This window comes from Pelodiscus sinensis, chromosome 1, assembly GCF_049634645.1.
Source record: "Pelodiscus sinensis isolate JC-2024 chromosome 1, ASM4963464v1, whole genome shotgun sequence".
Lineage (NCBI taxonomy): Eukaryota > Metazoa > Chordata > Testudines > Trionychidae > Pelodiscus > Pelodiscus sinensis.
Window position 1 is genome coordinate 161,737,577 of NC_134711.1, and position 24,327 is coordinate 161,761,903.

Genomic DNA, 24,327 nt, shown 5'->3' on the forward strand with positions numbered 1-24,327 from the left:
TCTATAGGAATCATAGAAGTAAGAATGGCAATGCCATGACCCCTCCTTAAATAACCCCGTAACGCCCTGCAACTCCTTTACAGGTGAGGACACCAAATTGGAGAAATGCTAGTCTCCCCTGTGAAATCTGTATAGTATAGGGCAGAAAAACACAAAAGGCCAGATTTCATGGTGGGAGACCAGATTTCAGTCTGTGATCTGTTTTTCATGGCCATGAATTTGGTAGGGCCCTAGTAATAGCAATACAAACTTCCATGTAACAACTAGTCAATGTGTTTCAAACCTGCCCATGAAGGACCCCTGGGTACGTCTACACTACCCTGCTAGTTCGAACTAGCGGGGTAATGTATGCATACCAAACGTGCAAATGAAGCCCGGGATTTGAATTTCCCGGGCTTCATTTGCATAAGCCGGCCGGCGCCATTTTTAAATGCTGGCTTGTTCGAACCCCGTGCCGCGCGGCTACACGCGGCACGGGCTAGATAGTTCGAACTAGCAAGCCATTCCGAACTATCTGTACACCTCGTTCCACGAACAAGTTCGAACAAGCTGGCATTTAAAAATGGTGCCGGCCGGCTTATGCAAATGAAGCCCGGGAAATTCAAATCCCGGGCTTCATTAGTTCGAACTAGCGGGGTAGTGTAGACATACCCCCTGAGAGCAAGAGGTGCAAATAATCCATTGTGCCTTTCTTGTGACTGTCCAATCAGTTCTAATTGTGGTGGTAACTTCTATGATTTGGATATCTTGTCTAAAAATTTGACTGAAACCTCTTTTGCAATTAATAAATAACTCAGCAGATGAAGACACCAGTGGGGGGACCCACATCCTGGCCATCCTCACGTTGTTTATGGGCTTGTACTGTGGAGCCAGACTGGGCTGGGATGGCAGTATACCAGGAGGTGTCAAGATCAGGCAGTGGACAACTGATCTTGATGTGGCTGATGGGGGCCTAGTGGGAAATGTGCCCTGAGCTGTCCAAAGCCACTGAGGGTTCCCTTGGAACAGAAGCTGACAAGCTTGAGTGGGAAGGCCAAGGTGGTACCAAGCCTCACGCCATTGAGTGGGTGGTCAGTGTTTACCTTCATTGCCCTTGAAGTGAAGAATGACAATAGGAAGACTGCTTGAGGGACCATGACTACATACGGCACAGAGGCTGCATGGTGCGGATTTGTCGACCTGTGTCAGGATCAGTGTTGAGAGCAAGACTAGCATGGAGACCAATGCCCAGACTGGTACCAATACAGAGGTAATTGCTGGGGCAGGCTCCCCCATGGCGTGGAGTATTGCCAGGGCAGGGCTAAGTGTTCTGGGATACATCCACGCTCCAGAGATTGGTGCCAAGAGTGTTGAGATGGTGAACTATGGTGCTGAGCGCCTCTTTGTTGCCGGATGGTGTGGAGATAACTTGAGCAATGAGACAACTCCAAGCCTGATCAGGATCTGCTTACCACAGAAGCTCCTGAGAGGAATGATTCCAAGAGGACCCTCTGCAAGATCAGTGCAGTGTGTCAGATAGACAGTGCTCAGCCAAGTGGTGTCAGGACTCTGAGTGACGGGATACTGAGGCCTGAGCTAGAGGGCCCACCATGGCTGGCTTCCTTGTGAAATGTGGTTGGGAGGCATGTCCTTGGAAGGACACTGGGTCATCTCAATGAAAAACCCTGGTGGCTTCAAACGTGTCTAGTATGGAGGATGGACCAACCTGTATTGCTTCCATCTGTGGAGAATCCAGGATGATGGGGCTCTGGGCTCTAGCTGAACTCAGCACCTCTGTGCCATGGGGCTGAAGAATATCAGGATCCACCGATGCCAAAGGCGTGGAGGCTGAAAGCGCAGTGTACCAGGAGTGCACATTGCCACTGATGAGAAGGAGAGCTTGTCTCTTTTGAAAGCCATGCCATGTGTGACCAGTCCTTCTGGCACCTTCTGACTTTGAAGACGCATGGTGCTGGGAGTCCTTTTTTGGTGCCAGGCCTGGAACTGAAGGTGGTACACTATGCACCAAAGCAGTCAGCACCATGTTTTGCCTTTGCAGTTGCAAGGTAGACTCCATAAGCAGCTGCTTGAAAAGAAAGTCACTCTCCTTTCTGGTCTGAGGCTTGAAGGCCTTGCAGATTTTATACTTATCTGCCTAGTGAGCTTTCCCCTGGCACCAAAGATAGGAGTCGTGGGTGTTGCTCATCGGCAGAGACTTCTGGCAAGGGCTCTAGAGCTTGAATTCCTGGAACCCTGGCAAGTCCCAGAGGGATCATTGGCAAGAAGAGCATGGCATGATGCCACCCCAGGGGGCTCCCAAAGCCAACCAAATAGGTAGCAACTAGGATAAAAACTTTCTGGCACCAATGCATGGAGCAGGTGCACAACCTCAACTGGAATACATATGAGCAAGCACTCGAAGAACCATCACCTCAAGAGGTGTAGAGCTTTTTGCAGAAAAAAGTTATATAGATAAATTATCAGTATAGACATGTTACTGTAAAGTGCCTCCAGGAGGTGTCCTACAAAGCTCAACTTGACCGTTCTGATCAGCAGTTTGAACTCTGTTGCCTTGCATCCAGGTACACAGGCTTCTATCCCTCCCCCTTTTAAGGGCCAGGGAACTTTTTAAATGCCACTTCCTGTTTGCGTGGTGTGCACAAGTCACATCATATCTTTCTAGCTGACCATAGAAGCTCTATGCAAGCGAACACCTCTCTTGTTTTCAGCACAGGTAAATGCTGGTACGGTGGGAAGTGCAGTCCCAGTTCCACTCCAGGCATAAGATCTTCAAAACCTATGGTCAGATTTCTCAAGGAATATTGGATATAGCCTATGAGAAGGTCACACATTAATACCATGCAAAAATGCAAAGGAGATGAGGCAGGCATAATGGAAAGCAAGTGAGTCAATCTGTTGCTCTGGAGCAGCGTTGAAGACCTGCCACTTGTATAAGGAGATGACTCAGTGGCAACTTCACCTCGACCAGCAAAAGCCCCATAGATACTTTGGAGAGGCTGGCGACTAGAGATGGAAAAGTGTGTTTAAAAATGTAACCATTAAAAATCATAGTGGTTATAAGCACTGCAAGCTCTGCAGTATAAAGCTTAAGTGAGCTTTATACTGCAGAGAGTCCACAGCAAAGCCTCCTCAGGAGTGGGAGGCTTCTCCCAGGGAGAAGGGTTCACTGCTGTTGGTATTTGGTATTTAATAAAAACAATCTCTTAAAGGTGACCAGTTGTATTTGTCTCTAACATATAGTGATTGCTGCTGGAATAAACACACAGTGACAATCTGATCCATTTGCTGAGTCCAAATCAGTTAGGAATCATCAACATTTTCATGCAAGGCAGCAAGTTAAAACACAGCAGATTGCTGTATAGAAAGACATGTTGCTAGAGCTCACTGTCAAAATGCTATTTCAAAGCCTCCCTGATTTAAATAGCTTCCCGTTGTGCCCCTCTACTAGCCCTCATATCTGGGAAAACTCTTCATCATTAGCCTCACAAATTTTATGGAATAAGCAGCAGGCTATGATGTCCATGGGAATATTTTCCTCATTTAGCTCTATCCTACAATAAAGACAATACCAGCATGCTTATAATCTTCCAAAGGCACAACTACAAACATTCTGCAGCTACTTAACCTATGGTTGAAATGCTCCATGCTACTCTCCAAGGTTCCTATTTAAGCCTTCATAAATCATGGGAATAAGGCGTACATTAGGTCTCCCAGGACAGGTATTTCAACTTTCGCCCCCACTCCCACTCCCCCCCCCCCCCATTGGAATCTTCTGGTCTGAAAAGAAATTCTCTACTTGCACCTTTCTGAACAGGACAGTGTTCCTGAAGATTCATGTATCATGCACCTTCCTGGACCATGCTGTGCTGATGTCAGTGAAAAAGCCACAGTGATGCACAAGCACCTGCAAAAACTACAGTAAAGTCTCGGTTATCCGACTTTCACTATCCGACATTCCATTTTATCTGACGGTGCCGCCTGTCACGTGACAGCACGGGGCTCCAGGGCCACTTCATACGACAATGGCACGCAGTGCGGGCTCGGCAACCCTACCTCCCCACTCCATGCCCACGCTGCGGACTCACCCAGCACTCAGGTATGCTGGGCCTGTGTCCCGCTCGGGACTGAATCCTGGCTGAGGCAGGAAGGGAAGGGAAGGGTGTGTGTGGGGCAAGGGGAGGGGCCCCCACCGAGCTGAGGAGAGGCAGGAGCGCCGGGGCCTTGGACATGTCTAGGTGGCCCGGGGGAAGACGCAGCGTCCGGAATCCACCAGGGAGGGGGCAGCACGCGTGACAACCGTCCCCAAGACAGAGCGGAGCCCTCTTTGGAGGCTCCCCCTCCCCAGCTGCTGCTGCTGCCGTCCCTATTATTCAACATTTCCGGTTATCCGACCATCCTCCAGTCCCGTTTAAGTCAGATAACCAAGAATTTACTGTATAGCAAAGTAGCCCTTTCCAGTGATGTACGCCTTCACAAGATAGTCTGGGACTAAAATAGGGATATGCGTTCCATTTATCTCCCTGCCTCCATTAGGGAATCCCATTGCCACAAAGTCATTTACTATTCACACACATTGCCATGAGTTCTTCATAGCACAACAGGATTAATGGTTCTGCACTCTTGCATTAAAGCAGCCCCAGCCGTGGATTTCCTGACTCCACACTGATTCATGACTGACTTGTAGCAGTTTGGAGTTTCCAGCTTCCTCCCAGTAATCGCTACATGAGTCTTTCAAGAGGGAAGCACTCAATTTGCTGTCCTTGTGCCACAGTATTGGTGCACGCTCTGCACACAATTTCAGCCTGGCGGCTTTCCAAATCTGAAAGTTCTGTAGACTCTGCTAGTCATCCAGACCTGCCTAATAATGTGATACCACAACTCGGTGGTTGTTTCCCTAGCCCCAAAGGAATGGTCCACTGCGTTCAGTTTTCAAAAGTAACCTGGTCGGGTTTTTTTCCATGTCACTCAGGTCAGGGACTTCTGATTCCTGTTCAGACTGGGTGCTCATGATACACTGTAGGACCAGCCATGAAAGTGTTCATAACCATGACCACAAGACTAGAGACCAGCACAGAATCCATCCTTTCAGAGATGGTGGGGGCACAGTAAATCGGGATCACTGAAAAATATGGCAAAATGCAGTCAAAAGCTTGTAGAATGTTGGGATGGAAAAAAATTGTATCATGGGGGCATTGAGCCTGTACCCAGGATGTTTGGCAAGCTAAGTACTGCACCTCCTACTCAAGAACTGAGGAACCTGTACCTGAACTCTTTTGGGATGCGTGAGGCAAGGTTGGTTCTTCCTCTCTTACCACCAGATTATCAAGGAAAAGTGTGAGTACAGTAATTAAAAATGTTATACCACCTGTATTTCTAGTACTCTGATTAGCCAATGCAAGCTGTGGGGCTGGTGCTTGCGGGGAGGGGGGGGGGGGCAGGAGGATGAGGAAATGCACAGAACCATCGCGTCGCACCTCCCTGTAGGAGCCGTGTGGAATGGGGACATGCTGCTGCTTCTGGGAGCCACATGGAGCACAACAAGCCCCATACCCCACTTCCAAGTGAAAGCTTGAGGACCAGATTAATCCGGCCCACAGGCCACAGTTTATCCCTCAGTCTGGTCAAGAGACTTACATCATTTGTTGAAACCAAAACAAAACTTTGTCAAACATTCAGATTCTCTGATGAGTGACATGTAATTATGTACAGAATAACTAGTAGTAAGTTCACTCTGGAAATTTCAGGCAATAAGGTGTTATTTAAATTTATTTGTTGATGGCTTTTCCTTTGGAGCCACATGAATTTTGGCCAGCTTCTTTTACTGTATGATTTGTTTAATCTTTTAAGAGGTAATGCATGTAGAAAACATATCCTTCATATAACTGCTGTGATTTTATGCATTTCAAACTTTTCTGTATGCTTTAGAGAGTTTAAAAATAAGAAAAAAATCTTCTCAAGAACAAATTAAGATTTTCAAATACACACCATTTTGCTTTTCAATTACCTAAATATTCTAATTCTGACATATGTTTAGAAATACAAACCACTTTTGATTAGCTCTTGCCTCAAATATTAAGATCATGATGGTATGATTGCCATTACAGTAACAATGTCAATGATAATGTATATGGTGATCTAACCATATGAATGTATTTGGGAAGGTAATGTTATTTGAGAGAGACGTCTTATTTTTCGTTTTAAAACAATTTATCTACCTCCACTCACAAAGTTTCCTGGAACAGTTAATGACCAATGGGAATTAATAGCCTGAGGAAAAAACTCTCCCTGCCAGACAACAATCCCCAAAGAGAACAATCTGAAACTCAGTTGCTGTCTAAAATTACCACATGAAAATTAAACTCATTCTCATGTAGATTTTCATAGAATTTTTTTTTAAGTAGCCCAGATGTGTATTATACAATTCACATATCTAACTGATTTCATAACAGAGGGGTATTTTCCATCTATAAATGAGAAAACCCCCTTTCCTCTGTAAAGCAACTAGATTTTCTAGTGGCCATATCCCAGAGGTTAGCTTTCAAGACAGCACTGTGAGACTGATTCAAAACAAAACTGTGAAATATCTGTTGAAAAAAAGTTCTGTAATACACTTCATGCTTCAGATATGTATCTTATGCATCTCTGCTGAATGTAGTTAGAGGTTAGGTCCCTCAATGGCTATTACCCAGGATGGGTAGAAATGGTGTCCCAGTATGGCCATTCTTATGTTCTTAGTTACGTTTAAGGCAGCAGTTCTCAAACTTTTTTAGCTCTGGAGCCCTTTACATGTGTAAAAATTTATGCGGAGTCCCAGCAGTCCATGGATTGTATGTGTTGTACTTATGCGGAGCCCTGCTGTCCACTGATTGTATGTGTTGTACCTATCGATGTTTCTAGTTTGTCAATCTTGCAGAGCCCCTAGAGATATCTCACGGAGCCCTGAGGCTCCGCGCAGCACAGTTTGAGAAACACTGGCTTAAGGGGAAGAAGGTTCAAGAAAGTGGTGGCCTTTCCTTTAACTAGGCTCCCAATGTCATTAAGGTATTTCAAGAGAAGGATCAGGTCCTTCAACAACTATATCTAGAACTGTATTGGGAGCTAGATAGAGAAGACTAATGATGTGATCTATTCTCATCAATCCACTTTATTGAGTTGATAAACTATTATATGTTGCACCATCTCCAGTTTACTAGTGTCCTTTAGGATCAGATCCTGGCATAACGTGCTATAGCACACCAGTCCAAAGATGAAAAACTGCTTTCTGATGGACAGGGATCGACAAATCAGTGAATCTACTCGCCCATGGCAAGTAGATTTCAGCCGGTCGCCCTGTTCACTGGCGGCACGCGCATGCGCGATGTGGGTCTTGCGCATGCGCAGTGCGGGGCTGGCGAGTAGATTTCACCATCGTTTGTCAAGCCCTGCTGATGGAGATCAAAAAACAATCCAAAAGATTGAGTTGCATTGCCTGTAATTCTTCAGAGAGGGACAGGTCAGGATTTACTGCCTAGGTGTCCTCACAGGTCTCTGGCGCCATTGATAACAACCAGAAGGTTGCTTGCGTGTATGCTCAGTGATGTGTGCTGTGTCAACTTGTGCACTTAAGACTCTAAAGCAGACCCCAAGAGAGCCCCCAAAGACCACAAACCAGATCATTCGGCAGGCGCACATAAATGTCCTGGCGGGCACCATGGCGCCCGCGGGCGCTGTGTTGGGGACCACTGTTTTAGGACCTCATCTTACTACATTGCCAATCTAAAATGAAATGCAGCATTTCTAGCCACTGACACTATGTGGATGTCTAGAACCTGTGATGATTCCAACAGGATTCCAACACTGAGCATCTCTTTAAAACAAAAATACCCAGGTTTTTAAGGTGATTTCTTCAAGTATTTAATCAGATATTTTTAGTAGGGTTGTCAATCACAGTTAACTCATGCTATTAATTAAAAATCATGATTAATTGCCATTTTAATTATACTTGTTAGTAGAATACCAATTGAAATGTATTAAATATTTTTGGATTTTTTTTCTACTTTTTCAAATATATTGATTTCAATTACAGCACAGTATACAAATTGTACACTGCTCATTTTATATTATTAATACCGATATATGCTCAGTAAAAATGATAAAAATAGTATTTTTCAATTCACCTTATAAGTACTAAAGTGAAATTTCTATTGTGAAAGTGTAACTCACAAATGTAATTTTTTTGTTTGTTATGTAACTGCACTCAAAAAATCAAAATAAAATGTAGAACTGTAGAGCCTATAAGTTTACCCAGTCCTACTTCTTGTTCAGGCAATCGCTAAAAGAAAGGCATTTGTTTACATTTATGGGAAATAATGCTGCCAGCTTCTTATTTACAATAGGAATGTTAAGAGGCAGGTAACTGATTAATTGTGTAGTCGATACAAATTGTATCGACTACACAATTAGTTGATAAGGGAAGGTGCTACCCCGCTGCAGCTCTGCAGTTTAAATGCAGTAAGAACCAGCAGGCTCTTACTACATTTAAAATACAGATCTGCAGCAGGGGTAGCTCACAGACCTCGTGCAAGCTGGGATTGAGCAGTTTTGTCTCTCCAGTATGGGACCGTTGCAACTCTGTATTTTAAGTATAGTAAGAGCGGGGTGGCCTCTATATGTTTTAGCCACGACTCCAGAAGAGATGTTTCCATGCTGATGATGCTTGTTAAAAAAAAAAGCGTTAATTACATTTGCGATTGAACTCCTTGGGGAAGAATTCTGTGTTTGTGTCTCTTTCTTACCCACATTCTGCCATATATATCACATTACAGTGATCTCAGATGATGAATCAGCATGTTCCATTTTAAAAACACTTTTGCTGCAGATCTGACAAACCACAAAGTACCACCAATGTGAGATTTCTGAAGACAGATTCTTATACCACGGGCGGAGTACTGTAGCTGAAGTGCCCTCCAAAATTTGAAAGGAGTGAGGTGAAAAGCATGCTTTCAGAAGTCTTAAAAGAGCAACACTGATGTGGAAACTATAGAACCCAAAGCATCAAAAAAGAAAATCAACCTTTTGCTAGTGACATCTGACTCAATGAACATGAAAACGTGTCAGTGCGCACTGCTTTGGATTGTTATCAAACAGAACCCGTCATCGGCAAGGACACATGTCCTCTGGAATTGTTGTTGAAGCATATAGGGACATGTGACTCTTTAGTGCTTTTGGTATGTACATAACCTGTGATGCCAGAACAACAGTTCCATGTGAACACCTGCTCTCACTTTCAGATGACACTGAACAAAAAGGGGCAGTATTATCTCCTGCAAATGTAAGCAAACTTGTTTGTCAGAGTGACTGACTGAACAAGAAATAGTTCCGAGTGAACTTTTAGGTTCTAAACTTTCACATTGCTTTGTTTTTTAAATGCAGGGGTTTTTGTACATTCTACACTTCTAAGTTGAAATTTCATGATAAAGAGATTGCACTACAATACCTATACTAGCATTTTTACAGTGCAAATATGTGCAATAAAAATAAATAAAGTAAACAATGTACACTTTGTATTCTGTATTATATCTGAAAATGTAGAAAACATCCAAAATATTTAAACAGTATTTATTATTATTTAACAATGTAATTAATAGCATTATTATCCATAAGAACATACATAAGAACATAAGAACGACCGTACTGGGTCAGACCAAAGGTCCATCTAGCCCAGTATCCTGTCTGCCGACAGTGGCCAGCACCAAGTGCCCCAGAGAGGCTGGACCGAAGACAATGATCAAGAGATTTGTCTCCTGCCATCCCTCTCCAGCCTCTGACACACAGAGGCCAAGGACACCATTGTATCCCCTGGCTAATAGCTTTTTATGGACCAAACCTCCATGAAATTATCTAGCTTCTCTTTAAATTCTATTATAGTCCTAGCCTTCACAGCCTCCTCTGGCAAGGAGTTCCACAGCTTGACTACACGCTGTGTGAAGAAGAACTTTCTTTTATTAGTTTTAAACCTGCTACCCATTAATTTCATTTGGTGTCCTCTAGTTCTTCTATTTAGGGAACTAATAAATAACTTTTCTTTACCAGCCCTCTCCACACCACTCATGATTTTATATACCTCTATCATATCCCCCCTCAGTCTCCTCTTTTCTAAACTGAAAAGTCCCAGTCGCTTTAACCTCTCCTCATATGGGACCTGTTCCAAACCCCTAATCATTTTAGTTGCCCTTTTCTGAACCCTCTCCAAGGCCAAAATATCTTTTTGCGGTGAGGAGACCACTGTACATAGTATTCAAGATGTGGGCGTACCATAGTTTTATACGGGGGCAGTAAGATATTCTGGGTCTTATTTTCTATCCCTTTCTTAATAATTCCTAGCATCCTATTTTCCTTTTTGACCGCCGCTGCACACTGGTTAATTTTTAATTGCTTGGCAGCCTTAATTTTTACCTATATTAAATACAGATAAAAATAAATGTATTTAACATTTAATTTGAAGGTATGACAACCTATATTAAGACCTAAACTTACTATAATGTATTACATCGTTTAAATAAAATATTAAGCAGTGCATCTTTGTTGAAAAAAATTAAAGGAAGTCAAACTACTGAACTACTAGAGATCAATGGCTTCTTATTGTGTCCTCATATAGCTTCCTTACACAACTATGCATATGCGATTGCCCGATCTCTGGAAGAGAACTCATACTCATGCACTTGGCATTCACATGGGATAATTCAAATTTTGAGGGTGTAGCCTATAAATCTAACTTTGCATACCTGCCTGCAAACCGATATATTAATCTATAAACTTTTCACTGTCTTCATTCTAGTAATGCAAGAACCTACAGGAATTTTATCCTGTAAGAAGTTAGCCTTGGCAGTAGGTAGAAGAAAGATATATTATTGTATACAGATATAATGGCTTTGAAATACTGTTGTATATATTTAATATAAATATTATATACATAAAATATAGTCTAAATGGAGTGTGCTGGATCAACCACAAAGCAGACATTCTGTGCCCTGAAAATAGAATTATCATACATGGTCTGTGATGTCAACCTTATAGGTGCAACTGTTATGACATAACTGTCTGACACCCAAAAAATACCGCGACTTGAAGGGGCAAACAGAAAAGTAGGAAGGGTGTGCAGCTTGTGGTATTTCTCTGATTGGTAGTCAAAAACCCCCACGTTCACAAAGACACGAAGTGACAACTCATGTATATGGAAAGGCACACCTTAATTTCATTCTCCAATGAAACATCAGCATCCACAAAACATCTTAGGGTGTGGAAATCCATTTTGGCTTTGAGGGTTGGATCCTAAATGATGTCAAAGAGGCCTATATAACCCACATGAACAGCAGCGTGAGGCATGTTTCACAATTGTCATTTTCATTCTCTTTTTACTTTGATTACAAGTACTATCTGAAGACTTAGACAGCATAAGAAATTTAAGACTATCATAATCTCTTGTCTCTTGCTGAGACCTTTTTTGTATCAATGGAGTAGGCTGGTCCTCTAACTCCTCAAGGTTGTTAGGAGGGCGTGATGGTATTCTATTAGGTAATCACAATTGTGTACTTAGGCTATATCCATGTTACCATCTGGGCTGATTGAAACAATTTATATAGTCATTGCCTTAAGCATTATACTGTGTGTGTTTTTAGTACTTATTGCAATAAAGATTGTCATGTCTGTACCAGACACATTGTGAGCATGGCTTTTGTGGGTCCCAAAACTGCCTGACCAATGTAGAACTCAGAAGCTTTTAACTTTGTGACCAGGAATGGGGGACAAATCTAGGGAACTTTCTAGTCAGATTTGGCAAGCCAAAAATCCAAATTATATTCCAAAACTCCCCCGTTTAAGGCCAGTGGTATAGCCCCACTTAATCACTGTATCTATAGATCAGCTAACTCCAGTGCAGAGTTGATTTAACAATGCCATATAGTCCAGAGTTGATCTGAATCAGGTGGCAGGTGTTCAACAGGCAGAAGCCAGAGTGCACAAGCTACAGGGTCATTCACTATTTGTTTGCCCTAACTGATCCCTTGTAGGTGACGAGCATTTAATGGTGGTAAGAAAACTTTGCTAAAGATTCAGTTTACTCAGTGACAGTGTTATACACTGGATGTCTTGGATCTGTGCATTATCTTGTGAGCTCCACACAAATAGCAAATTCATGATGGGTATCAGGAGGAGCAACACGTATAAGGATGTAAAAGCTATTGATGTGAGTAGGCTTAAGGCATCCTGCAATACAGCAGCAGGCAATGTTAAGTCCAGTGTTTAGCTACTTTGCGTGTCTATGTATAGACTGCATCCCACTGCCAACAGAGGGATGCAAATCAAGCACTTCGGAAGTGCAAATGAGCCCGGGATTTAAATATCCCAGGCTTCATTTGCATACTCACGTTCCGACGCTGAAATCTCAGCTTCATTGACTATGTCAGGAAGTCTAATTTACATGCCTCTGTCGGCACAGGCACGTAGTCTAGACATGCCCTGAGTTACCATAGAACTTCCAAAATCTGGTTCAAGGGAGCCTCAGAATCCAAATAATCTCTTTTAAGGGAAAAATATCCACAAAACCACTGTTTTTAAGAGATTTTTTTTAAATTAGCCATTGTTATCCAGGCCTGCAGTTTTCATGCAGCTTCTGATGTCATAATAGTAATTAATAAATCTCTTAAAATGGTTCACACGTAAGAAATCTAATCAGATGTTGACTTCTAGAAATATGGAGAGATGTGAAGCGAATTGTTTGCTACATGGAAAAGGACAAAACTGTTAAAAAAAATCTTATTTATTGAGGTAGAACTTTCACTAAAACATAATTAGATATTGTCTTTTGAAGAAAATCAAAATAAGGTTCTTCACAAACCATTCATCTACAGTTGAGGTTCTGTTTGCTAGCTTTTGCCTTGTAAATAAAAACACACCTTCAAGTATTAGCCTACAGTCTAGATATCAGAACTGCTTTAGAAATGCAGGATTTGCATTCTCTTTAGATCACAGTTACTAACTAAAATGCTTTAATATGTCTACCACAGACTGCTCATGGAAATAAAGTAACACACATACCATAAGTAGGCCCATGTTTTTGCATGGTTTTGCATGGTTGCATGGACCAACCCGGCAGCACCCCAGCTGCTCTGTCCCAGGTGTCCCCAAGTCAGCTGCTGCTGAAATGGACCAGCGGCTGACTCCGGGAAGCCGGGGCAGAGCAGCTCTGCCTCAGGCTTCCTGGAGTCAGCCGCTGGTCAGTTTCAACAGGGGCTGAATCGGGGACAGCTGGGGTGCTGCTGGGTTGGTACCGCAGCCCCGAGGGGCAGCGCTAAGGGACCTATCCAGCAGCACTCCAGCTGCTCTGCCCCTGGCTTCCCAGATTCAGCTGCTGGTCAGTTTTAGCAGTGGCTGAATCATGGAAGCTGGGGGCAGAGCAGCTCCAATGGTCCGGCTGCCCGGAGCACTTCCGGGTTCCTGATGGTGCCGGACCGTCAGGAGTGCCGGACCATCAGATGCCGGACCATCGGAGTTTTACTGTAACAATCTGATCAGCAGGGAGAAATTGTGCTCTCTTTCATCTAATGGAGTTTAGTGTAATCCAGCAAGCAAAGGTTCACAAGGCAGAACACATGTAGCACAAATGAGACTGAACCTCAAATTTTTTAGAAGGGCTAGCTCTTGCAGCGATTCTAGCCTTAAACCCAAAAAGACTATTTCCATAAAGGAATGTCAATAATGGGGGAGACACAAAAGGACTCTTGGAACTATTCACACTGAACCCAGCTCTGAAACTCTCCCAGAAAGGTCACACTCACCCTGCTGCCCTTGTGGCGTTTGTGAGATGATAAACTGTGCTGGCTGCAAGTTGGTTGTTGGATGCACCAACACAAACTGTTGCAAGTTGAGATTCTGCTGTTGGAGCTGCTGCAGGTGCTGCAAATCCTTAATGAAATAAAAAGGTATGCATTAATCATTTAAATCAGTCAAGTCCTAAAACATCTGAAATATCTTGCTAGAGCTTTCTTCCAGCACTGGGAAATAAAAGTGTACCTAGCACCAGTATGCTTAGTACTGAATAACTAAGCTTATTCTTTCATTTAAAAAACAGAAATAACAATTAAAAGTGCTTCACTGGCTAATCTATTTGAGTTATTTAAAACAAAATTACCCTAGGTTACTCTAGCAGGTATGATAGACGCACCTGTACTTTCATCTATTAAGTTGTCTGTTTACATCTACTCATTCATTTTCCAGGGTGAAGATTTTAATGCTTACTCTGTCTGACCAAGAATTTGAGGAGTTTCTCTTGATCTTTTTGAGCTGGAGTGTGAAGACACACAATATAGCTCTTTTTAAAAAAATGCTAGCCTTGTGCACTTTTGTTTGAACATTAATACATTAAAACCAATTGAAGTTAGAAAGTTGAAACCTGGCATGTAGATAGCGAAGAGGCATACTGATGACCTAAATGATTTCTGTTATTAATTACATCATTACTAGCCTGGCTTTTAAGGATTAGTGCTTTTGTTGAGTTTGAAAACAAGCTTGTTTTGATTGCATGAAGTTAAGAACATTTGAAAATTGTGTACTGAGCATACAAAATCAATTTAATCATTTCACTGAGATGTATGCTCTTTAAAAACACATGCAAAGCGTGGGTGCGCAAAATTCAGGAAGAGAGCACATTCCAAAACTGCAACCTCCCACCGTCCCAGCCAGCCTTCTGACTTTCCTCTCACCCATACCAATATAAGATTAATTGAAAATTGTTAAATTAAAAATAAAACAAAACAAAACAAAACCGAATTACGACAACAATTTGGGGACAAAGGAACAGGAGTACTTACAGATATTTTTTCGTATATATACGTTTATATTTGCGTATAAACTATATACATGTGCACATAAGGAAAAGAGTTCCTAATCTAAAACACATCCTAGCCACCATTTGGTCATTCTGTTCTTGGTAAATCCACAAGTGTAAACACTAATTGGCTCTGACCGAATGATGCCTGTTATACAATTGCAGACTTTTACTGCAGTATTTAAATTGCAAGCCTATTTTCAACACACAGTTTCAGGAAATTTTGGAAGCACTGCAATCACTTTCAGATCTCTGACAAGTTTGCTTGCTCCAATTTTGCTAGAGATTCAATTTACTTCTGGCCTTGTTTAATAAGGCTAAGCTTAGGTGGAATCCTGCCAAGAGAGCTGGTAAAAACAACTTGTTTCTTGGTCCCAGAAACATGATATGGGTCAGGATAACATAAGGTTAAATGTCTGCCACATGGAAGTATCCAAAATCCATTGGGTGCTGATACAGAAAGAAATAGGCAACTTCTGAACAGATCACCATTATGGAAAGAGCCTTGGGAACACTAGGTATGAGAACCAGATGCAAAAGTTCATGGGGAGTCACAGGATAAGGCAGGAAACCAACTCCTAGGGAAAAGATCCCCTAGGGTGGGGAGAGGGAGAGGCAAGACAGCCATTATCAGATTCGGCCCACCAAGCCAACTGATCCCACCCGCATCCACCCCACCATGCCCTTGCCCCCAGGCAAATCAATACATAGGAACAGGGGAGCATGCGAAGTCTCCTCCCCGCACCAGGGGCACGTGGTGCCTAGAGGGAACCACCAACAATTCAAAACAGCTGGCGGTTCCCTCTAGGCACTGCGCACCCCTGACAGGGCAGGGCAGGGCCAGGCCAAAGACATCACGCGCTACCCTGCCCCCAAACCCTAATTGACCTGGAGTGGAAGGAGTGCACAAAGTCTCCTCCCGCCACTAGGGCTGTGTGGCACCTAGAGGGAAACAGAGGGATCTGGGAATAGGGGAGCATGTAAAGTCTCCTTCCTGCACCAGGGGTGCGCAGAGCTGAGAGAGAAGCACCAGCTGTTCAAAACAGCTGGAAGTTATCACTAGGTGGCATGTGCCCTGGCAGGGCATGGGGCAAAGACTTCACACACTCGCCCCAGCCAATCAGGGTCTGTAAGCTGAGGAGCACACCAGGTGTCCTGGACCCACCCCTTCTGCCTGAGGCCCAGCTCCTTCCAGGGCAGCCCATGACCACTTCTGAAATTCAGTGTTCCCCCCTTCAAAAATGATTACTCATCCCTGCCCTTGGGAATAAAGATATTAAGAGAGATCAAAGGATGGAAGGTCGTGGGAACTGAGAAATGGGATCCTCAAGAATGGGTGCTGGAGAGACAATCTTGAGAAGGGGGATGGGACAAAAGAGTGAGAGGAACCAGAAAAAAGAAGAAACATGTCACTGCAGGGAGTTGGGAAAATCATTACATTTAAGGAAAAAGTGGGAAGGAAGAGAACAAGGCAGACAGCATTGGATCCAAGAAATAGAGGTGGGAAAACATCTGGATTTATTTCTTGCCTATGCTATCAAATCTAATAAGTGGGAGACCTAGTTAAAATATGGAAGCTGTTGTTGACATGATTAACTTAAAACACTGCTGAATCTCAATAAAGATAGGAGTAATCTGTGTTTAAAATCCAGATCTGAGTTTGACCTCGCATCTGTTTTACAACAGTGTAACTTTACAGGTATCAATGGAGTTACTTTTCATACATAAGTGTAAATCAGACAGGATTCAGGCTCAACTTGCTCCCAAAATACCCTATACCCTTCAACGAGACTACTGCATTCTGGAAAGGTAAATTAACCGATTTTAGTTCACAATTGTAGACGGGACCCAACTACATTCAAATACTTTATACGTGATACCTTTCAAGTTCATCTAATGAAAAACATTTTTAGGTGTTGGGGAGCCTATGATTAACTCTTCTTTGCACCTCCCCACAGTGTCTTATAGAAGTCACCTACTTTTATTTGGCTGGTTTTGTTCTTGGCTAAGTTATTAGGTCATGTAAACTTTTTCTCTGAAAGCACTAGATTGTTCCCTACAGAATATACTCTATTTTTCCAACAGAGCTTTAAAAATTCCAAACAACTGGGCTACCAATATCTAATAAGCTTCAATCCAGAGAGTTTATGATACCTGGTATAATTTTCCCTTAGATAATTAAATCTCATTCTCAGTATAGCCTCATCTATCATGCTAGTTACAGGTCTCACTAAATTAAATTACTCTCTATCCTTGGCATTTAAACTCTCCACAATATTTATCTCAGACATACATTTTCTGTCCCATCATTGAATTCATGTATGTACAATTTTATACCACGAACTCAGGTAATTTAAGACTGCATTATAATCCTGGGAGAAGAGTTATGGTTGCCCTTTCAACAGTAATTTCTGCATTTCATCATTTTGCATCCTTCATTATGCAAACTTTTGCATTAAAACTTTTTTTTTGTTTAACAGTTTGGAAATCAGCTTACATAGTAACATTTGAATTGGCAGAAAATCTGAAAACTGTACCAAACAAATCACATCAGTGACCAAGATAGCAATGTCAGAAGTTGCATTAAGTATGTGATTTGTAGTATCGTTCTAGTTTTCTCTCTCTGCTCAACCACCACACATGGTAGTGATTATTTATTTATTAAAATACTTGACAAGTTGGTCATATGCCACTAGAACTATTACAGTATAGGTCTACCTCATGGAAATGGCATAAAGAACCACCTATAAATACAGGACAGGCAATAATCTTGCAAATGACCAGATGGTTAGGAGAACATGTGTGAGAAATTATCTTTCTGGGAGTCATCTTAGCTAAGAAGGAGGAAACTTAATATTATCAGTGCCATTCTCCCCATCTTGATCTTGGTAACGAGCAGCTTGGTTGAGCCTTCTTTGAACTGGGAACTTTACCCTAGCTATAATGCTATTAATGCTTGTTGGAAGAGTTGGCTGAAGAGAAGTGCATCTTAGACTCATTCATATTATATCACTTGCATCTATTCCTAATGTTTTAGATAACTATAGCACTATAATAATTCTCACTTTAATGATTAAACAAACAACCAGGGATCATTAGATAGGAAAAAAATATTTAGTAGGACATCTAGTCTATCCAACCAACATAGCTGTATAGTATACAATTTTTCATGTTTTGTCAAGTCTGATGCAACTTCCATCACTTTCTTTAGAAAACTATTCCTGTATAAATCTTGCCAGGATGAAGCAATTCCATCTGAAATTTTCTTAGCTCCATACTGTTACTCCTAGGTTTAACCCATGTACAAACCTAAGTATTTCTCTCCCTCTTTGACATGTATTTCAGTCAAATATTTACAACAGATCACAACAGAAGATGAACAAAAGGCCCAGTATCTAGAGACCTCAAAACTTGCCACAACTGTTAGTGGTACTTCTAAATCAGCTCAGCAGCAGCACTAACAATCTTACTCAGCACAAGCAACATACTGCAGAGATGTAACTGCAGAGTACATTAAATAGGCAATGCTTGTGCAATTAGTTAATTAAAATAAATGTGGTAATCCTCCTGCTGCTGAAACCTGCCAGTTAATCAATTATTCAAGTATCATCACTTAAAACAAACAGTCGGCTATTTGGGTAATCAGTTGTGTGTTTACAATAGCAATGCAAATAAGCAAACCTGTGTGTTGTTTACAGATCAGTGTCAAGATGGATTGGAAAGCATGGTCCCATCCATCTGCAACTATAGAAGATATTCTTTGTTGAAAACTTGTCTCTCTCAACTATGCCCAACAAAGGGCTCAACTTTCATCTGACCAGGAAGCCAAGGGTCACACTTAAATTTTATAAAGAGGAATAGAAAGCAGTTAGTTTATAATTGCATACCAAAAATATGTATTAAAAGAACATTAATAGTAAAGTCAACAGAAAGCTTGTAGTCCCGTAGCACCTTAGAGACTAACAAATAAATAAATAAATATAGATATAGATATAGTATGAGCTTTCGAGGGCAAAACCCACTTCCTCAGATGAGCAGAGTGGAGAAAAAACTGCCTAATTCAGTGCAAAATATGGATAGCAGTTCATCAATAAAGCACTATTCAACATTTTGTTTCCTCCTTGATCAGTGTGTGGCTGAAGACCTTACTTACTGCATATTGTTCAAACTCTCCTCTAAAAACAGAATTAATTTTTTCAAGGGCTATTGTATCACTCTCATCACTACAGCATCTAGATACTTTACAAACTTGAATTAATTTATTTTACAGCTGAGGAGATGAAGAACAAAGAGATTAGGGTAAATAGGTACCCATCTATTTTTGGTACCCAATTTTAGTTGCCTAAAACCAAATTTTTCAACTACCTAGTATTATATTCCACTTCACATGTTCAAAAGACAGTTCACAGTTGGAACTAATGTTAATGAGAGTACTCAGCACTTCTACAAATCAGCCCCCACTGTCGCAAGTTCAGCACCCATTTAGTGACCCCTTGAAAAATTTAATTTAAGGACTTGCTCAGAATCCCCATAGAAACTCTGAGGCAGAGACAAAGACAGACTCTAGAATTCAGCTCTACAGGAGGAGCACTTAGCTTCCTTAACCATAATACTGTCTTTTCTCTTCCTGCAATTTTCTCCCTCATTCACTATCCACCAGGTTCCAGCTTCAGAAACAAATGAAGTAGGATTCCTACATACAACAGACATCTTTATTACCCAACTTTGAGTCATCCTCAGAGCAGTTTTATCCTGTGCTCTGAACGAGATAAGGGTACTGCAGAATAAGTGGTATGTAATCATGTGATTAAAGACTGTATCATAATGCATATGCACAGGGCTCGCCGAACCGCAGTGAGCCCTGCTCGCCACATGCACTGTCCGGCAATCTGTGCATGCACAGATCACCTGAACCCGGCTCTTCCAGGTTGCAATCTACTTGCCACAGGCGAGCAGATTGCATTATTTGTCGAGCCCTGCATATGCACACAAAGGCAACATTTATACTGACATTCCCTAATTTCTGGGTGTTTATTTTTAAGCTTAATAATGTTCTTTTAGCATAGCTTTGTATGCCACCACCTGATTATAGACTGAAAAAAAACCCAGAAATTCCATCATGTAGCATCATAGAAACACATGAGCCCTCAGCAGGGTTGCAATATTTAGATCTACTGCACAGATCTTTGTCACTTCAGATTATGGTTTAGTTGATAGCAGTAGTAGGTTCTCATCATCTATGTGAACCAGTGCTAGAGGAGGATGGGATACTGTCAATCGAAGTCACAGATATTTGCTGATAGGAATGTCGGGTCCCATTCTGGGATGGGGGAAAGGAGCATACTTTAGCTGGCACAAACTCTTCCGCCCACTGACCCCAGCTGAGCTCCTTTCTACCTAATCCACTCCAACCTGTTTTGTTTCTAGATCCCACACCTATTTTCAACTAGCCAGTCCCAATATCCATTCCTCAGGTTTTTCATCCCAGTTACATTCCCCTTGCCCAACAAGCCCTTGTGTGATCTATCTGGACTCCTAGTCCCAGTCTCCTTGCTCAGTTCCCACCCAATCCCCAGCTCTTTTTCCTCACTCTTCTTAATCAGTCCCATTCCTCTACTCCTGCCTTACCTCATCTGTTTGTCTTCACCAGCTGTCCTCCAATCTCCCAAAACCCCACATTCCCTATGCCCAATTTTCTCCCTAGGCTGTTCATTCTATCTAGCGTCCTGTCCACCCAAACTTCTCATCTCAGTCTCTTTGCTCGCTAAGTTCTAATTTACCCCAGCTCCTTCCAGATCTCCTTTCCCACACTCTACTCAATTGCAGTCTAAGTCTCCATGACTAGTCACTACCAGTCCCTGTAGCAGCCAAGCTTGGTCTCCACACCTTGTTCCTAGGCCCAGTCTCCTCCCACCGAAAACTCTTAGCCAGCCTCCAGTCCCAATCTTTCCCCTCCTATCCCAATCAGGCACCTTGTCCAAATCACTTGTTCAACTCATTCTACAAGTCGGGCTCATCCTCTCTATAGTCAAATCATCCTTTGAATGAAAGCAAAGGGAGTGAAAGCACCTAAAGGTGCCGGATTATCGGAAGTTTACTGTAGTGTGTGCAGGAACTGTAATTCTAGGATGTGTTGAAGACGAGGCCAAAAAACAGACTTAATTCGATAACCTTGGGGTCTACATTTCGTTACATATGTCTGGAAGGACCTAGAGACCGCCATGCTGCACATGCTAAGAATCAATGGTTCCAGGTTCTCCACAGTTGACAAGGTTAACCTGGACAGATCCAAGGACTTCAAGGCTACTCCTGCTGGGCACTCCTGCTGAGTTCTCTGAAGAACTCCTTATCCAAAGTAAGGGTGATGGACCCTCAGTACAAGATTTCAACCTGGGTGGATCCAGGCACCTGAACCACTTTAGCAAGCAGTTTTCCAGTAACAAATGGTACTGGATCTCAGGTGCTGGACCTGATGCACCAGGGAAGATCCAGGAGCCTTAATGCCACTTGCATCAAACACACAGCCGGCGTGAGAAGTGGGTATCCAAAGTCCAATTGCCTAAGTCAGGTACATAGTTGGCTTTGCACAAAGAGTTTTCTAGGTCAGTAGGGATACAAGGCCACCCTCCTGATCCTGTTGGTCCTACAATTCCCATTCTATATGGACATCATCTTTCACCCCCTCTTTCTTAAGAAAAACTAACTAATTACAAATACAAATATCCCCAAAAAAGTAAGAAATGAAAAATGACCAGGGAAGTGTTGAGGACAATGTCTGTGACATCATCAACAGTGAGTAAAATTGAGGGGTAGCTGGGATCACATGTTTTTAGACTCCCTGAAGGCTCCCATGAAGGGGTGAGAAAGGAGGAATGAGTGATCCGAATGGCTCTGCTCAATTGAAAATTCTGGAAGCCTATGGCACAGGTGCATTGATCCCACAAGTGAAAATATAGAGAGGCCACTTGAACAAGTAGATGGTCTTTTTCAGGTTAAATCTCAAACCCTCAACTCACTCAAACACCAGTGCTCACCTGTGCAATCTGTATTGGCTGAGAAAGAGGAATCTGCGTCATCGGTGTCGCAGCGGAGGCCGAGATGGTAGCGCCTGCAGCATTGTGCTGCTGATTGGCTGAATGCTGCACTGCAGCTGCCAGCAACTGTGCCTGTGCTTGTTGTAATAACAACTGCTGCTGGGCTGGTGTCAACGTGAGCTAGAAACAATTACAATAGTCATTAACAAGAGAAAGAACAGTTCCCATTGCAGACTACAAGGCAATGGACATTAGCCAACCTAGGCACCTTATACAAGGGCAGTTGGCTACTCAACATAACATAGCAATCAACCTACAGCACAATTTTGGTAGAAGCATTTATATTTTAAGTGTTATGTTGCCATCAGAACCTAAGGAATCACATAAGCTTCTCCACAGCAGTACTCCAAGGTTCATGCAAAAAGGTAATTAACTAGCAAGCAAAAAGAAAAAATCAGCCTCAACAGGATTTGAAAGGAAACGTACACCCATAAGAACAGCAAGTGATTAGCCAGATGAAAGAAAAGCAGGAGTGCTAGCTGTGGCTACTGAATGAACTGATAACACCCCAGCTGCCTCACATTAGCATGAATCCCTGCCATGTTCCATCATTTCCATTATGCCCTAAGATATAAGTGAAGAACATGAGCTCCATTTGTTTTACTCCTAGTCTCTTCTCCCATCTGCCTTTTTCCTTTTAACAGAATAGGGTTGGCAAGTTTACATGCCTTCCCTCTTCCAAACACACATTATCTCTATGAAACAGGTGGCAACAGTCTCTCCTTTACATGTAAATGAATCAGAATGTCCACATTTAATACAATCTCCATCTACATAAACCTGGAGTTTTTGATGTCTCAGTGCCACAGACATTCACCAGAGAAGACAAAAATGATTAATTTAGAATAGGTTTTAATAAATTTCTTCTACCATGTAATTTATTGAAAATGAATACTTTAAAATAACAAAATACAAATTAAATTAAACAAAATCCATTAAATGTAGGCCTTGGTAATCTACACAGCTATCCTACTTTGAGGATTCCACAGCAAAAATGATTGAATTAGACATGATGCCATTCAAATTTGCAGGTGATGATCATTTAAAATCACAGACCCAATGCACTGACAAGATAACCTAATTCCCAATTCATGGGCAAAATGATCAATCTGCAGAGCTGATGAAATGGAAATAACTTCTCCAGCCAAACTAAGCCACTTTCAAATGTGTTTTAAATTCATTTTAAACATGGATGGGGGTTCTACAAAATCACAAGGATTGCCCTTTAAAAATAAACAATCTTCCAAACCTCCAAAACTTTGCTATTTAAAATAAACAAATAAAATACTGTCAGGTTGAATGGAGAGGGCTGAATTCTGTTGGGCATAGGCAAAAAGGTTGATGAGATCTAAAGATAGAGGTGCTAAGAGACTATAAACTTAAGCATGCCTTTCGCAAAATGTTTAAAAAATTAGGGATTATATATTGTAATAAAGTTCCCATCACTTTTGCTACACATTTTGATGTGGTGTTTTCCTCTCATGCTTCTGTATAGTTCTGCAGTGAAGTCAAAATGTTAACTTTGATATCAATGACTTCTACAACAGGCTAATAACCTAGCAATGAAATGAAAACCCTATGTTTGACAAGGAGGAGAAAAAGAACAGGAACCAAGAAATTATAATATTGTAATAAAAATATCTACAACCACCACCAGGCGCTAAGAACTACTGACAAGCAGACTGCTTTTTGTATAAAAAAGTTCTCACTCTCCTTACCACTTGTGTAAAACTTCCTCTGTTATGAAATGACACTAACCCTGGACAGCCACTCTACTATCTATTTTGTGGGTAATTCTAATTGGATGGTGAATGACGGCAGTACTGTCAGACAGGAGGTTTACTACAATTCTCTTGGGTAAACCTTACCCCGGTGATCTGTCCTCCGGCCAGCATGAGCTGGGTCTGGGGTATGGCCGCCTGCACTGAAGGCTGCTGGGAAGGCTGGCTTGGCTGCTGGGAGTCCCCAGATTCTTCATTAGATTTAGACTAGGAAAAAAATATAACTCTTTATAGTGTAAAACAGATGTTAATATGTACACTATCATCTCTACACTACATCAAATATCTCATCTTCATACAAAAAGCCCTTGGGTTTATTTTAAAAGTGGATTTAAGAAATGTCTCTTTGTGCCCTCTGTCTCAACTATGACTACTCAAACATGTGTAGCTAATACAGCTTAGGGTTAAACCAAAACAAAACACCTAATTCTTTTTGTACCTGAAATATTGTCAGATCTTGCTTTGTTTGCTGCACCTTCACTGAAGTTGATGTTATTTTTTTCTCTGCGATTAAAAAGTATCTGCCCACCATAAAGCACTTAAAATTATTCATGGATTAAAATCCAGAACAATGGAGTGTTTTTTTTTC

The 24,327-nt window shown here is 41.9% G+C and overlaps 1 protein-coding gene across 5 annotated transcripts in view; it reads right to left on the reverse strand.

The window, feature by feature from the left end:
* POU2F1 (POU class 2 homeobox 1) overlaps positions 1 to 24,327 on the reverse strand; it is a 195,288-nt gene that overhangs the window by 53,423 nt on the left and 117,538 nt on the right. For 4 of the 5 annotated variants that reach the window (XM_075909143.1, XM_006124221.4, XM_006124220.4 and 1 more), the window contains 3 exons: positions 23,826 to 23,945; positions 21,898 to 22,077; positions 13,815 to 13,941 (listed from right to left, as the gene is read on the reverse strand). In XM_075909143.1, coding sequence (XP_075765258.1) covers positions 13,815 to 13,941; positions 21,898 to 22,077; positions 23,826 to 23,945 — 427 coding nt within the window. The remainder of the gene's footprint in view (positions 1 to 13,814; positions 13,942 to 21,897; positions 22,078 to 23,825; positions 23,946 to 24,327) is intronic. The other variant, XM_075909135.1, reaches the window with a different exon arrangement.